General features: G+C 63.5%; 2 protein-coding genes across 3 annotated transcripts; one reads left to right on the top strand and one right to left on the bottom strand.

The window, feature by feature from the left end:
* Window positions 1–5,148: 5,148 nt before the first annotated feature.
* Window positions 5,149–8,931, top strand: PEAK3 (PEAK family member 3). 2 transcript variants are annotated; one of them, XM_058537628.1, is made up of 4 exons: window positions 5,149–5,237; window positions 5,660–5,745; window positions 6,224–6,744; window positions 8,124–8,931. In XM_058537628.1, the coding sequence occupies exons 2-4, from the start codon at window positions 5,664–5,666 to the stop codon at window positions 8,904–8,906; spliced, it is 1,386 nt and encodes a 461-aa protein (XP_058393611.1). In that variant the 5' UTR covers window positions 5,149–5,237; window positions 5,660–5,663; the 3' UTR covers window positions 8,907–8,931. The 2 variants fall into 2 exon arrangements, with proteins under 2 accessions (XP_058393611.1, XP_058393612.1); XM_058537629.1 differs by having other exon boundaries at window positions 5,154–5,237; window positions 5,663–5,745.
* Window positions 8,932–11,313: 2,382 nt separating this feature from the next.
* Window positions 11,314–14,607, bottom strand: OAZ1 (ornithine decarboxylase antizyme 1). Its single transcript, XM_058537644.1, is given in 6 exon segments — window positions 11,314–11,697; window positions 11,904–11,989; window positions 12,316–12,488; window positions 12,911–12,997; window positions 12,999–13,056; window positions 14,387–14,607. Coding segments are annotated over 6 exon segments (681 nt in total). The 5' UTR covers window positions 14,533–14,607; the 3' UTR covers window positions 11,314–11,566.
* Between the last annotated feature and the right edge of the window lie 580 nt (window positions 14,608–15,187).

Genomic DNA, 15,187 nt, shown 5'->3' with positions numbered 1-15,187 from the left:
GGTCCCTGTTGTGTGCTCCCAGGGCAGCAATGGGGAGCGAGGCCAGGACGGGTTCAGGCTCCAGGGAGGCCTGCGCCTGGGTCACGCACGGGAGAAGGTCACAGCGGCATCTTGGTCTCTGCAACGTTGGGGCAGATCTAGGGCCAAAGAGGAGGGGGTCACAGGCCGACTGCAGCTCAGGCTAAGGAGGAGCTTCCTCAAGGTCACGGTCCCGTTGCTTTTCAGAGAGTGAGCTCCCCGTCACTGGGGGTGAGCAAGCAGGAGCTGAGGTTCTGCAGAATTATTAAGACAGCAGACAGGGACTGCCCATGACCGTGCCTCCCCCAGCCTGGTCCTTGCTCCCACTCTCTACCTCGGCTAGATGACAGGGCATCATTGGGAGAAAGGGGTACAGGAAACATTGTGGGGCCCAACCTCGGCCGGAAAAGAGCTTAGCCGCCGACCAGAAGATTAGGACCGTATTTTGAAGGACCTTGTAGGAAGGCTCAAAGCCGCTCTGTTCCTGCCAGGCTGTGTAATCCCAGTTGGTGACTGAGGACTACCTGGACCAACGGTGTCCTCATCTGTAGAGTGAAGGTCAAACCCATTGCTACGTATGTAGAGGCCCCTGGACCGGCTTGATGGTCGACCTGGATGCTGGATCCTTCAAGATCTTTCTGAGATGAGCCAGAGAGAAAGCTGGGTCAACCCTGGAGGTTTTGGGCAAAGGATTCAGACAGAACTCAAAAGAAGACACGGGCCGTTCTCCCTGGGCGGGGACCCTGCCCCAACCCCACTCATGGCGGGACGTAAGTGAGGGCCGAAGGGGGCGTCCAGTGGCCCCATCCATACTCCATCCAAGTTGGGCAGAACTGACTCGTTTTTTCCCCTTAGCATCTTCCTGACTTTGGTTGCCATGACAACCCGAGGGCCCCTCAAAGCAACATCCAAGTGCCTTTAGCATCATCACAACGGGAGGGGGCGTGTTCTTGGCAGCGTTATGACTTAAGGAACGTCGGCTTATTGGGATCTCCCAGCCCCCCTCTGCCCGTCCCCCCGGTCGCAACATGAACCAAGACCCCACCAGGCCCCACCCCAACCCTGCTGTATTTGATCAGAACCCAATAAAAGTGAAACCGATTTAATAACAAACTTCAGATTTTTTTTATAATTCTCATGGGAGACGTGGGGGCAGGAAGTAGGGGCTGCTCAGGTCCCCAGGGGCAGCTTCCCGGCTCCAGCCCCAAAGCTGACCCTAAGTCATGAGGCGTTTGTGGAGAGAGGGTGACCCGTGGTGATAGTGTTAGAGGTCACACTTCAGGAGTGCCCATGCTGTTCCCGATGCTGTTCCCTGCACTGCCTGTATTAACTCCTTTCACGCTGATGACAATGCTGCGAGCTGGGTCCTGTTATGATCCTATTTTGCAGGTGAGCAAAGGGAGGGTCAGAGGATGGAGGGCATCTGCCCGGAGTCCCCAGCTAGGAAAAGGTGGGTGCTGAGAAGGGCTGGGGGGTGGGGTCTCTCCTCTGCTGAGGGGGTCCCATCCGCCTCCCTGCCTCTGAGGGCTCTGGGGAAAAGCAGGCAACCCTGGGCGCTGGAAGTAATACTGATAAAGCACTTTATCCTCACTCCAACCCCCAGTGATGGATGGGGAAACTGAGGCACGGAGCCCCGTGTCAGGGCTCACACCCCACTGGCCCCTGAAGGCCTGGGCTCTTTCTGGAAGGAGGTGGACCGAGCCAGGGTGGTCAGCAGAAGCCATGGCCGAGGGCAGCCTTTCACTTGCCACCCCAGTGTGGCTCTCTGGGCCTCGGTTTCCCCATTTGAACCTAGGAAGAAGGCTCCCTTCTGTCTATCAGGATAGGGACGTGTCGGGGGCTGTGGGGACCCCTCCGTGCTGGGGCCATGGGACCCTCCCCTGGGGTCTCATCCCCCTCTTCTTCCTGTAGCAAAGGCAGGCGAAGGATGGCCTCGTGTGCCTCAGTTTCCCCATCCGCAGGGGCTGCCTGCGTCCCTGGTTCAAACCAGGTACAAGATCCAGCATTTCTGAATCCCCTCTTATTCTTGGGGTGCGGCCGAGGGGTCCTCCTTCCTTGGCTGCCAAGCCCAGCTGAAGGGGGACCCGTCCCGCTGGTTGCCGGAAACCCAACAAGGAGCCCCTCAGAGGGGTCTTTATGGGGTCCCCCAAAAACACAGGACGGCGGCCCAGCCGTCGGCACATCCTGGGCTCGGGGGGGGGGCGAACATCCCTGCCTTGATTTCCCCTCCCAGGTGGGGCTGGAATGGTGTACAGGGTCCCCCTAGCCCGCCCCTGCAAACTCAGGCATCTCGACCCCCATCTTCCAGGCACAGACACACTTCCTGTGCATCTCCCTCTCTCTGCATGGCCTTTTCCAGATGATTCCGTGATAGGAATAGCTGAGCACATCAGCCTCCCCTCCTCCCCTCTTTCCCCCGCATGGGGGCACAGCGCCCACCTGCGAGCTACTGCTTGTGGTCCGGGGTCCCCAGCCCCAGGTGCTGTGCGGCCGGGGGGAAGCCGCTGTCCCTCTCTGGGCCCCAGTTTGCTCCTCTATAAACTGGAGGACTTTTGTCGTCTTTCGTGCAGGACACTGCACGAGCTGCCCCGTGTCACTATCCACAGGTGCTGGACCCTGACAGCTTTGGGGGCCGTAACTCTGCCGTAACCACAAAAACGGAGGCATGTTTTTCAAAGTCAGGTCATTTGACATCCGTGTCCCGTTCCGGGCGACACCAGGGAGGCAGAGAGCCGGCCCCGACTCCGCAGCATCAGCAAACGCTCGCCGAATGGAAGACCAGCTTTGGGGGCTGGGGAGGGCCCGACCCTGGGGCCAGGTGGCCGGGTGGGGTGGACACGGGGGTGACTCACATGTTGATGGCCATTTTTGGGGTGAGCTGAGGCAAGAGGTCCCCATTTCTCAGCGGGGTGCTCGGCACATCGGGGACGCTGAGCAGGTGTCAGTGGGCCACTCTGCTCTCCCCTCCTGCACAGGGCCCGGGGGTCCGCTCCAGGGAGGGGCCAGCCCGAGGCAGGCAGGGGGACCCCATCACCAGCTGCCCGCCACCCTGGAGACGTCACCCCTTGTCCCAGCCTGGACCCTCTGCCCGCCTCCCCACCCCGCCCCGGGCTTCTGCAGCAGGGCTGGGCCCCAGACGGGTGAAGGGGGCGCTCATCTTGGGAATGAAATGTTAGGGGGCACCCAGAATTCAGCCATCACGACCAGCACTCCATAAACGAAATGACTTGAGGCCCCAAATCCACGATGAGCAAAGGATCAACCTAAATACAGACGGGATCCGAGCTGCCCGGGCACGGCCCAGCCTCGCTCTCCACACCCTCATCCTGGCCCTGCTTCCAATAAAACTTTATTGACAAACACAGCCAGCCGGCCCGGGGGCCACAGTTTGCCAATTAGATTTCTTTTTTTAATGTTACATTAAAATATTATTTATCTTGATCCCTGGGGGGGTCTTTGGCATCACCTTGAATTCTGTGCCTGAGCTGGGTGCCTGGCACGCCTCACCCTCATCCGGGATCAGGGCGGTGGCCCAGCTGGATGACCCCACAGGGTCTCATGAAGGGAAGAACAAGAATCACATCAGCAGGGCTTCGGCAGTGACGAGGCCGTGTCCTCAGCACCTCTGTCCCTTCTGTTCCACCTGGAACAGCCCAGGATTTGTGGGATCCATCCCTTGTGTGATTCAGACTCTTCCTGGAGCCCACCCGTCTCCCGCTGCACAATCCTGAAATCCACCAAAGCCACGGGGCACCCCAGGGACTAAAGACAGAGGGCGTAAATTCTATGAATTCCACAAAAGACGAAATATAGGAGCCAGTTTTGGACTCTCAAGCCGGAGGTGCCTCGGGGGGTCAGCAGAGGGTCAGCGTTGCCCAGAATGTCACAGAGGACGTTCACAAGATGGATTAGTCTCCTTCGCCACCCCCGGGGATTCTGGGGAGGACGGGGCACCCCGCAACGAGCCAGTGGATCTCTCGCCCCGGCCCGGACCTGCTGTGTGACGCCACGTGGATTCCCTACCCTCTCTGGGCTCATTGCCCCTCAGGGAAACAGGAGGGGCTCCAGACAGGTGGGACAAGCCTCGAGCCCCAGAACAGCTTCGACAGGCGCGTGCTCCAGCTGGAATTGCACGCTGTCTGGTTCCCCCTCGATTTTCACCATTTCTGATGTGCCACGTATGGTGATTACAGATCAAATGTGTTTTCTAAATAAATGCATTAGGCTCATGGGGGGAGGGAAGCGAAACGATTAAATTTTTTTAAAGAAAAATCCATGGCCGGCCCCGTGGCTTAGCGGTTAAGTGCGCGCGCTCCACTGCTGGCGGCCCGGGTTCGGATCCCGGGCGCGCACCGACGCACCGCTTCTCCGGCCATGCTGAGGCCGCGTCCCACATACAGCAACTAGAAGGCTGTGCAGCTATGACGTACAACTATCTACTGGGGCTTTGGGGGAAAAATAAATAAATAAAAATTATGAAAAAAGAAAAAGAAAAATCCAGCTGGTGTGGCTGTCGCGAGGCAGTGAGTGGGAGCCGTTCTTCGCTGGAGCACAGAGAGGGGTGGTGATCTGCCCCGCGTCACACAGCACGTCAGAACAGAGTCGGGCTTGAACCCGGAGCACAGGAAGGAATTCCATCAGCTCGCAGTCTGAGGGTCCTGCAATGCGGGGGAGGTGGGGGAGCAGACTGGGGGCTCCTGCGATGGCCCCACAGATGGGGAAGTGGTTCTGGAGGAAGCAAAAGCCACAGAGGAAAGAGCCTCTTTGTTACGTTTCTCCCTGAACAGCCATTGCTGGGGGTCCCTGCGCTCCCCAATGGGGGGAGCCTAAAATGTCTCGCTCCCCCCCCCCATCTCCCCATGCCGCCCACCTGGAATGACCTTCGGGAGCTCAGCTGTCTCCTCCATCTCCCCCCACCCTGGTCTCAGCCCTGGACGTTTATTTTTGAGTCCCACCTCCCAGTCTTTGCTCAGGCTGTTCCCTCTGCCCGGAATGCTGTTCCCACCTCAGAGGGAGGTGGTCTTGTGCGGCCAGGCGGCCGTGGGGAAGTGAGGCAGGGGCCCCCCACCTCCCGCCGGCCTGCGGTCTAACAGATTGCACGGGCGCTTCCGGCTCGCTGCCGGCAACAGGTCAGACGGTCCTGGGAGGAGGCCGGGGCGGCCACTGTCAGAGTCTGTCCCCAAGGATCTCCCCACTCTGCAGTCACTCCAGTCCTGAAGGTAGGGGGCTCCTGGAGGGGCTGGGGAAGGGGGTGGGCAGAAGCAGCCACTTTTCGAGGTTGGGGGGGACCTGGAGTTGGTGGGGGAGAGATGGGGGCCGGGCTGCTGTCAGCTCGAGGGGGCTGAGCCCTGGGGACGAGGCCCAAGTGTGGGCCCCTGGGTATTGTCGCCCAGCCCAGCTGTCCCCCTGGTGGCCTGCCCTCAGGGCTGGACACTCTGTCCGTGTCTGGAATGGGTGACATTCCAGAGCCCAGAGAGGGCAAGAAACCCACCAGGGCCACACAGCAGGGTCAAGGCTGGGCCAGAGGAGCCAGGTGTGCAAGGCTGACCCCCTTAGGTCCCTGCACGCCCACCCATGGAGCGCTCATGGACACCCCGCATGTGCCCACCTACGCATGCCCCCCCGCTCTGCCCTCCCTCAGCAGCATGAGCAGCCCCGAGCCACCCTCCAAGACCCCAGGGCCCGACGTTCCCACCTGGCAGACTCAGCCCACGTACATCAACCTCGGTGAGCCGCCGAGCGGGGGCCCCGGGCTGGGGGGGGGGGGTGGCGTCCAGCAGGACCTCGAGGTGGCTGGAGCAGAAGGGCCGAGTCCCTCATTGCCATTTAAGGAACTTCTGCCTAATGACAGTTTAACTTCATGACATTAGCTGTTTTACTGTCAAAATTTGTTAAAAAGAAGCCAGAATCACCAGCTTGTAAAAACGGGGAGATCTGAGTTCAGAGGTGTGGTCACCTGCCTGGAGCCACACAGGGAAATGGGGGTCACCTGGGGCTGGGCCAGAAGCTTCTCTGCCACGGACTGGGCACCTCTGGGAGCCTCAGTGTCCTCATCCGTAAAGTGGGGGCAGCCCTCCCCCACAGACCACAGGGCGGAGGGTGTCAGCATGATACCCACTTTGGAGATGGGTAAATCAAGGCCGAGGGGTGCAGTCGTGTGCCCAGGACCCCTCGCACGTCCTCACGCCCCCGACTCTCCCTGCAGGTGAGGTCCGTGCCCACCTGCTGCCCTCCAAGGCTAGTCGCTCCCGGACGTCCGAGTCCCTCTCGGCCGACCCGCAGCCCGCGCCCCCGCCCCTGCCCAAGAAGACGTTGCTCAGGACGAAGTCCCTGCCCACCCACAGGGGCCCCAGCCCCGCGCCGGCAGGTCAGCCTCGGAGGCCCCTTCTGGGGTCCTTCAGCGTGGACGAGAGCCAGGCGTGCGACGACAGGGCCCGGCCAGCCTGTTCCCCCGCGGAGCTGCCCTTCAGCTCGCTGGGCCTCTCGGTCCACGACCTGCAGCGCCCCGAGGCCGTGCGCGCCGAGCTGGAGGCCCGGCAGCTGGTGGGGCTCAGCGCCGTGCACACCCGCCTCCGGGCCCGGCTGCTGGGGGGTCACCCGGGCCCCTGCCACGCCCGCCACGGCTTCCGCCTGCTGGACCCCGCGCCCTGCGCAGACGGCGGGGACGCGCTTTACTACCGCGTGGTGCGCAGGGACGACGACACCTGGCACGTCCTGGCCGCCAAGGTGAGCCCGCGGTGCCCCACAGCCGCCGAGGTGCCCCAACATCCCGACTCGGGCATGACCCTTGACACTTTCAGCCCCGGCCTGACTGCTTGTGCAACTAACCCGCATTAACACAGTCGGCCCTGGGGCCGCATCTCTAAAGTGTGGGGCCACCTACATTCAAATCCCCCAGGGAGTCTGGCTAAGGGCCCCTCCCCACACCTCCCAGGGGCCCAGGAATCTGCATCGTCACTCCCCCCGCAGTGAATTCGGGCGCTAGAAAGCCACTGGGTTCACCAGCCACGGGCGCTGACAGCTACCACTTAATAATCAACCACCACCAAAACGCACTGAACACGTCCTTTGCATCCCGTGCTGTTCTAAGGACTTTTAGACGAAGTTATTTATCTAATCCCCACGCCGACTTGACCATGCCTGTATCACCACGTTTCATCATAAGATGCTTCTGTTTTATGTACCGCTAAGAAAAAAGATTCCCATTAAATAACCGGCAGGCGTTAGACGCATCCCCACTCTGCAGGGACGGCGGCAATTTGACAGAACGCGCTCTTTCAGCCTGTTTTACAGAGGGGCGCAGGGAGGGAGGAAGTCGATGCTGGCTGTGAGTGCTTTAGGCGACGGCTCCAGCCTGGCTCTGTCTCAGAGGCCCCCGGGGAGTTTATTTTTTAAATACCCCCTCCCCCAGAGCACCTGTCATTTTTAAACAGCCCGTCCCCCCAGGTGATTCTAATGTAATCCCAGACCCGATGCCCACCTGGGCTTCTAGACGAGCTTTGCCGTCCATGCAGCCACTGGCCGTGCGTGACTTCTGAGCAGTTGAAACAAGTCTGGTCCCAATCCAGACGCGATCTGGGTGTCCAATATACACCCATCTCAAGACTTAGTACCAAAAAATAATATTAATGTAGGACATGTCATTAATATTTTGTGTATTGATGACCTGTTGAAATGATAACATTTTGGATCTATCGGGTTAGATGAAATATAAAATTTACTTTCACCGTCTTTCACTTTTTCAATGTGGCTACTGGAAACTTGTAAATGACACAGTGGCCCCCGTTGTATTTCTATTGGACAGCCCAGCTCTGGCACGTCAGCTGTCACCTCCCCCTTTACCGAGTGGTCAGAACCCGCCCCCTTGGGCAGGCTGGAAAGTCTGACCCCTAAACACCATCCTCCCTGGGGCAGTTTTCCTTAAAATCATGTTAGGGACTAACATCCGAATTAACATCTCACTCCGGTTTCTGGAGGCGATGCAGTCCGCCCGGCAAAGCCGAGTGGGTGGCCGGGAGGGTGTCAGGGCAGGTCGAGCGGCTGGGGCAGGCTGTGCTGGTGGGGGGCTCCGCGGTCAGGCGCTGATGGCCCCCTCTGCCTCGCAGGTGCCCAAGCCGGAAGCCGAGACGCCCAACCCGTGGGGCCTGGAGCTGCAGGCCTCGCTGGCTCCGCATTTCAACCTCCAGGGCCTGTGTGGCCTGGCGCCCGAGGGCGCGGTGCTCAACGCGCCTTGGAGAGGCCCCGTGGCGCTGGCCGCCGAGGTGCCGGAGCGCACGGTGACCCAGTGGCTGGCGGAGGAGGGCGCGCAGCGGGGGCCGGCGGACTTGGCGTGGGCGGTGGCCCTGCTGCTGCTGCAGCTGAGCGCGGCCCTGGAGCACCTGGAGGCGCAGGGCGCCGCGCTGGCGGAGCTGCGGCCCGAGAACCTGCTGCTGGCGACGCCGCGGGGCTGCGCGACCGCCGGGCCCCCGCGCCTGCTGCTCGCCGACTTCGGCCACGTCCACCCGTGGCCGCGGGGCTCCCCGGGCGCGCACGCGCGGCAGCTGGGCCGCCTGCTGCGCACGATGCTCCGCCCCGCCGCGCCCTTGGCCACGCCCCTGGCCAAGGGCCTGGAGCGGCTGGCGGCCCGGCTGGCGCACACGCGGCCCTCTGCGGCCCAGACGCGCGGCGCGCTGCAGGCGCTGCTCTGGGGGCCCGGGCCCGAGCTGTGCGGCCGCGGAGCCCCGCTGGGGCCCTGGCTGCGGGTGCGCCGCGCGCTGCTGCTCCTGCACCTGGCCGAGCGGGCCGCGGGCGGGGAGGTGCCCGGCCTGGAGGACTGGCTGTGCTGTGAATACCTGGCCGAGGTCACCGAGGACTCGCTGGGCCGCGCCCTGGCGCTGCTGTGGGACTGACCCCTCCCGAGGGCGACGCGCCTGTTCCGAGAGGCCGGCACCCCTTCCAGGGCTGGAGCTGGCGGCCGGCGTCTCCACGATAGAGTGGACGCCCCTTTCCAGAAGGGGTCAGATAGGCTAGCAGAGAGTGCAGGGGTGTGGACGCCCCCCTCCAACGCCGGCCCCCTTCTGTGCTGGGGACGTAGGCCCGAGGCCTCCCCAGGAACGCAGGTGCCCCCTTTCCGGGCTGGGGGCGGACGGCCAGTGCCTGCTGAGGCTTTTTGATGCCAGAGCTGCCCACCCCTCTCCCAGGCGTGGACACCTCTGCCAGTCAATGTCTCTCCGAGTGTGTGGAACCCCTCCCCCGCCTTTCCACAGAAATCAGGGCGCCCTCCTGGTGCTGGGGTCTGAGGGTCACCATTGCCCTGAGAGTGTGGACACTCCCTCCAATGCTGGCCCCCCGGGGCATTTCTGGCCCTGGAGCACCCCCTTGTGCTGAGGACGGCCAGACATTTCAGGAGTGTGAACATCCTCATCAAGAACTGTTGGGGTCTCCGGGGGAGGCCAGGCTCCCCGGAGCCCGAGACACCCAGCGCCCCCAGCACAGCCTCCCTGAGGAGTCGGAACTCAGCTACCCACCCGTTCCCCGGGGTTTGTGTGCCCTGCCACCTCCCGACCCTGTCTCTCCCCCACCCTGGCCTCCTCGCTGTCCTTCTGTGACACTAAATGCTGCCCAGCCACCAAGCCTTTGCAGAGGCTGTTGCCTCTGCCAGACTGTTGGAATCCCACCTCCTCTAAGCAAATAAAGCTAACCCTCCTGGCTCTCTTGACCTGCTCCTTCTCGTCTCCCAGCTTCTTCTCTCCCCAGAGCACTTAGCGCCCCTTGGAAGTTTTTATTCAACTCTTCACCTGTCACCTGTCCCCCTCACCCACCAGGCTGGGAGTTCCCTGAGGGCAGGGGCCGGGCTTAACACACAGTAGGTGCCTCCTTAATAGGCAGGATGATGGAATAAACAGTCATACAAGACTCATCCGGGCACCTGAGGGAGAGAACGGGATCTCAGTTCACACCTCTGGCAAATGGACACAGGAGCCCTGAGGAGTCCCACTGCCCTTGCCTGGCCTCAGTCATGTCCCCTTACCCACACCCACCCCTGCCATGGCGATCCTGGAGGAATCTTTCTAAGCCTTAGATATGACTAGCTCCCTTTCCTGCTCAAACGTCTCCCATGGGTCCCTAGTACTCTCAGAATACAGTTGGGCTCCTCCGAAGGCTCTGCAAGCTCTCTCTGGTCAACCCCTCCTGCCCCCTGGCCCATCCCTGGAGGTGCTTTCTGGCCTCCAGGCCTGGCCCAAGTTGTTTCTTCCACTGGACACACCCTACTCTCTACTCCTCTGCTTCAGACTTCCATTCATCCTTCAACACCCCACTCTCTGCCCTTGCCCTGCCCACATAGACTGGCAGTGTGCGTCCTGTTCCGCGCCCCCAGACCTTTGAAGGCCAGCTCCATCATCACTCAGGTAGCTGAGTATCCTACCCCACCCCCGAGTATACTCAACCTCTCCGAGCTCCTTTCCTCCTCCTCCGTAGATGCTCCCTGTCCAGCCAATTTCCGGCTAAGACCTGGACGCGGATCCCCGGCGATGCTCCCAGATGCGGCCAGCAGGTGGCGCCGCGTCCCCGCCTACCCTCCGCCTTTAGCTCCGCCCCCGCCCCGCCCCCCCCCCCCCCGGGCTCCGCAGGCTCCCCCAGGAGCGCTCCCTCCCCGGCCCGGCACTGCTGGCCGCCCGGGGCTCGCCCAGGGGACGGGGGTGCCCACGGCCACGGACGCTACGCCACCGGCTCGGAAACTCCCGCCGGCCCCGCCCCGCCCCGCCCCGCGCGGGATGGAGGGCCGGTGAACACTCTGGTGGGGGTAGGCCAGCACGGGGAGCAGGAACGTGGCCGGCCTCCCGCCCCGGCCGCCCCGGGCAGAGCACTGGGCACCGGGGGTGGGGGCGCGGCTGAGAGGCGGGGCGGGCTGCTGGAGGCCGCCGGGCGGTGTGGGGGTGCAGAACCCTCAAACAGCCTCCCAACCCAGGGGCTGAGCAGCCCACAACGCCCCGCAGAAACCTCGGTTGTTCGGAGGCCACACCGGGCCTCAGCCTGCCTCCCCTGTATAAGTGCTCCCCCAGCTCAAGACTGGCACGATGCCACCCCAGGCGACCCCGAGGTCCCCCAGTCCCCGGGAAGGGGGGGAGGGGGGCGGTAACACACTGAGCCAACACGTGTTTTGGAGCTGGAATCACTTTTATTCAGATTTTTGAGAGCAATAGAAGGGCCAATTAATACTTATTTTTCCAAGTTAAGAGATCTAAGACTGTTTGCAAAAGAATTCAAACTCCTCCTCGAAGGACAAAGATAATCTGAATCATCTTAAACCAGCAATAAAAAAGTAAAATATAAACTTTTATTTAGAATTAAAGCAAATACTTCAGTATCACAAACACAATATTAAACTTCAAGAAATATATGCTAATTTGGAGTGAGCATTTATTTGCACAATTACAACATGCGACACACCCAGCAGAGGAGCGGCTGCACCGACTCAGCGCAGGGCTGGTCGCGCTGCCCGCACCTCGCGACGTGGAGGGGCTGGGCTGATGGAGGCTCCGCGGGGAGGCGCCAGGACCCGTCTCCACTACTCCTCGCCAGCAGAGTCTCTCTCGAAGGTGTAGGCCATGAAGCAGGCGTCGGGTCTCTTGGGGACAAGGGGATGCCCCGGTCTCACAATCTCAAAGCCCAGGAAGCTGAAGGTCCGGAGCAAGGCGGCTGCAGGGGAGACGCGGTTAGAGCTGCTGCCCTAGGGGCCCCCAGTGCCCGCCCCACGTGCCAGCGACAGGAGACCCACAGGAAGTGACCGACAGGGAACAGAGCACAGGGGGACGTCCAACAGGGTGTGGCAGGGCCCCGGGGACAGCAGAGAGGGCGCCACCTCCCCTCACCCGTGCAGAGCAGCTGGGGCCTCTGTCACCTACCTCTGTCATCACGGTTCTTGTGGAAGCAAATGAAAACGTGGTCAGCGTGGAGCTGCTCCTCGGCAAACTCGAGAAGAACTGCAAAGCTGAAGGGCCAGCGTCAGGACCGCCCGAGGCACCACCCGCTCCTCTCCACATCCACAGGCACCAGACTCCGCTCTACTCCCAGGCCTTCCCCCACGGCTGCCACCGGCAGGTCCCTCTCTGGGGGGCCATCCTGGGCACTATGGGGTGTGAAGCAGCATCCCCAGCCCCTACGACTCGATCCCAGAAACACCCCCCCCGTGTGACAACCATAGATGTCCCCAGCTGTGGCCCAGCATCCCCTGAGGACAGGAGCCCTAGGTGACCACTGCTCACACCCAGTCCACCCGCCACCCCAGACCGACACCGCTTGCGGGAGGCGGCTCACCTGTCCTTGCTGCCCTCGGGCAGCGCCCCGCCCGGGATCTCGATGTAGAGGGAGGCCCCCCGCAGCACCACTCTCCAGCTGATGTGCTTGGCGGCCGTGAGCCTGGTCTGGACGTTCAAGATTTTCGTCTTGTCGTTAGACGTTAGTTCCTCTGTTACATTCAGCCGATTATCCTGCAGAGGAAGGCCCAGAACCGACCTCAGATGCCTAGCCTCCGCGTGGAGACGTCCCCCTCGCTGCTATCACTGTGGGAAACCCAGAAAAGCATCCAAACCACCAGGCCCCCCAGCTCCGTGCAGCGCCGCCGGGCCTGAGGGGCAGTGGCTGGGCCGTGCCGGGAGCCCCGGGCCGAAGCACCAAGGGAACCTCGCCAACGGCTACCTCGGCTTGGGACAGCCGGGGCTGCGGGGTGCCCGCTACTCCCGGAAACGGACTCTGGGGACCTGATGAGATGAGGGAGACCAGCCCCTGGCACACGACAGGGGCGCAACAGAAAGCGTCCCCTGCTGGACAGCAGAGCCTGCGGGTGTGGACAGCTAGTTGGGAAGCGACCCCCCCCACCAGGACCCCAACCTCCAGAACCCCGCATACTCACCGAGTAAAATAAATTAGCTGAAAGATTGTGATCCCTCTGACTATTCCCTCGCCCACCTGGGATCTTCAGGGGTGGGTGAGGGACATCAGGAGCACCACCGAGGCCCCGGACCCGGGTTACTCGAGCAGGGGAGGGAGACCCTGGAACTGGAGAAGAGTGGGCGCTCAACGGCCTTCACTGCCCCGCCCCGAGCAAGGATCCCGACTCCACCGCCCTGCACCCCCGCCCCTCCGAGTCCGAGGTCTACACCGCGGGCAGAACCCGCCTGTGCCCGTCGGGGCAGCGGAACACTCACAGTCACAGAGATCACTTCCCCCGGCCCTCTAACCACCCGAGGACGGCTACGTACCCCCGTCCACTCCCCGTTTCTGACCCCCGCGGCCCCCTCCTCGCAGCAGAGACCCGGACTCCGCGCGCCCCGACAGCCCGCCCCCCGCGACGGGCTCTCCGGCTACCCCCCCGCCGCCCGCGGGCCCGTTGCGTCACCCGCCGCGGCCCGGCCCCGGGGAGGTTTGCACAACCGCGCGGCCGGAGCGCCAGCAGCCATTTGCTGCGCGGCGCCTGTAAACAAGCCCCGAACCCCTCCATTTTGCTCGGCTCCCGTCGGGGCCCCCAAACCGCAGCCCGTCGCCGTCGCGGCTCAGGACCCGGCCCGGGGCCGGCGTCTAGACCCCGCCAACTACCACCGCCACACGCCCCCCCCCACCCCGACCGCGGACACGACCACCTTCCCCCAGGCCGAGGCCCCCAGGGGCCCCGGGCGCGTCTACGTGGCGCCGTCTCTCCCCGCGTCCTCGGCGCCAGTGCGCCCGGACCCACGCGCTCCGGGGCTAAAAACGGGGCTCGCGGGGCGGCCGCCCACTGGGGGTCCCCGGGTGAACTTTTCCACCCGCCAGGCGCTCGCCGCGCCCGCAAAGTGCAGATTCCTGGGGCCCCCCCAAGAGCGCCCCTCCCTAAACGCGATCCCGGACCCCCGATTCCAACCAAGGACGCCCACGCCCCCAAAGCTGACCCGAGACCTCAAAACCCAACCAAAGACCCCCGTGACCCCCAGATCAGACTAGATACCCCCATGTCCCCAAACCCGACCAGGGACCCCCGTGTCCCTCCCCAGACCGACTCGATACCTCCGTGGACCGCACATCCAACCACGGACCCCAGCGTCGTCCAAACCCGCTCCCCGACCCCATGCCCCTCCCCCAAACCCGATCCCGTACCCCCCAGATGCAACCAGAGACTCCCACGTCCCCCAGATGCGACCAGGGACCCCGGAGCACCGCGACCCCCCGTGCGCCGCCGGCCCGGGCACCCCGGGGGGTGGGCGCCCGCCAGCCCCGCCCCGAACCCGCCCCCGGCGCGATTGTGGCCTCGACAAAGGGGCGGCCTCCCCGCTCCCTGGACTTCCGCGGCCGGCCCCCCGCGGGCCTGCGCGGCGGCGGCGCTTCTGGAAGCTTCGGGCGGGGGCGGGGCGCTCACCTCCCGCTGCTGCGGCCGCCGCGGCTGTGCAGGCTGAGGAGCGGCATGGTTCGGCTGGCGTGGACGGTGGCGCTGGATTTATCCCCCTCCTTCTCTCGGGCGAAGCAGTGGCTGTTGAGGATCCGCTGCAGGGAGGATTTCACCATCCGGCCGCTGGGGTCCCAAACCAGCAAAACCTCCGCTGCCCCTCTCCGCGCCGCCGCTGCTCGCCGTTCGCAAAATGGCGCCGCCGCCGCCGCCCGCCTTTATAGGCGCCGCGCCCGGGCCACGCCCCCCACGCCGCTGGGATCGCGGCCGCGCAAGGGGGCGGGGCCGCCGGGAGACCCAGGCGCGCCCGCCCCTCTCGGCGTCTGATTGGCGGGCGGCGAGGTGACAGCGGCGCGGATTGGGCGGACCGTTTCGGGCCACGCCCTCTCCCGCTGGCGTCTCTCTGCGGGCGCGCAGAGGGGGCGGGGCCGTCGTGGCGCCGGGAACGCGCCGCGCGCGCCTTGTCCCGCCCCGCCCCCACTGCCGGGCTTGGGGGCGGGGAAGCCGCGCTGGGCCTGTTTTCGGGCGTCTCACGGGGGGTCCCGTTTCCGCCGTGGTCCCCGTCACCCTCGCTAGGGTCCCTCCTCCCCGCGGGCACCCTCCCCGGCGCGGCCTGGGGCGACAAAGGCCCCGCGTGTTTTGGGGGAGGCTCCCAGCGCCCCCACCCCCGTAGGACAAAATTATTTTCAGTAATAACCTCGATTATTCATCATCGGTCAGAATGATGCTTTTCTGGATTCGGTCTCACGTTTGCCAGCGACGTGCAATTAAAAA

This window comes from Diceros bicornis, unplaced genomic scaffold (genome assembly GCF_020826845.1).
Source record: "Diceros bicornis minor isolate mBicDic1 unplaced genomic scaffold, mDicBic1.mat.cur scaffold_67_ctg1, whole genome shotgun sequence".
NCBI lineage: Eukaryota > Metazoa > Chordata > Mammalia > Perissodactyla > Rhinocerotidae > Diceros > Diceros bicornis.
Note: the sequence above shows the minus strand (reverse complement) of the source record. Positions and strands in the feature narration are given on the sequence as shown.

Bases quoted from the DNA above. Each gene is read 5' to 3' on its own strand.
- PEAK3 (XM_058537628.1), top strand. From the start codon at position 5,664: ATGAGCAGCCCCGAGCCACCCTCCAAGACCCCAGGGCCCGACGTTCCC. The intron at 5,746-6,223 runs GTGAGCCGCCGA...CTCTCCCTGCAG, and splicing joins GCCCACGTACATCAACCTCG to GTGAGGTCCGTGCCCACCTG. The intron at 6,745-8,123 runs GTGAGCCCGCGG...TCTGCCTCGCAG, and splicing joins GGCACGTCCTGGCCGCCAAG to GTGCCCAAGCCGGAAGCCGA.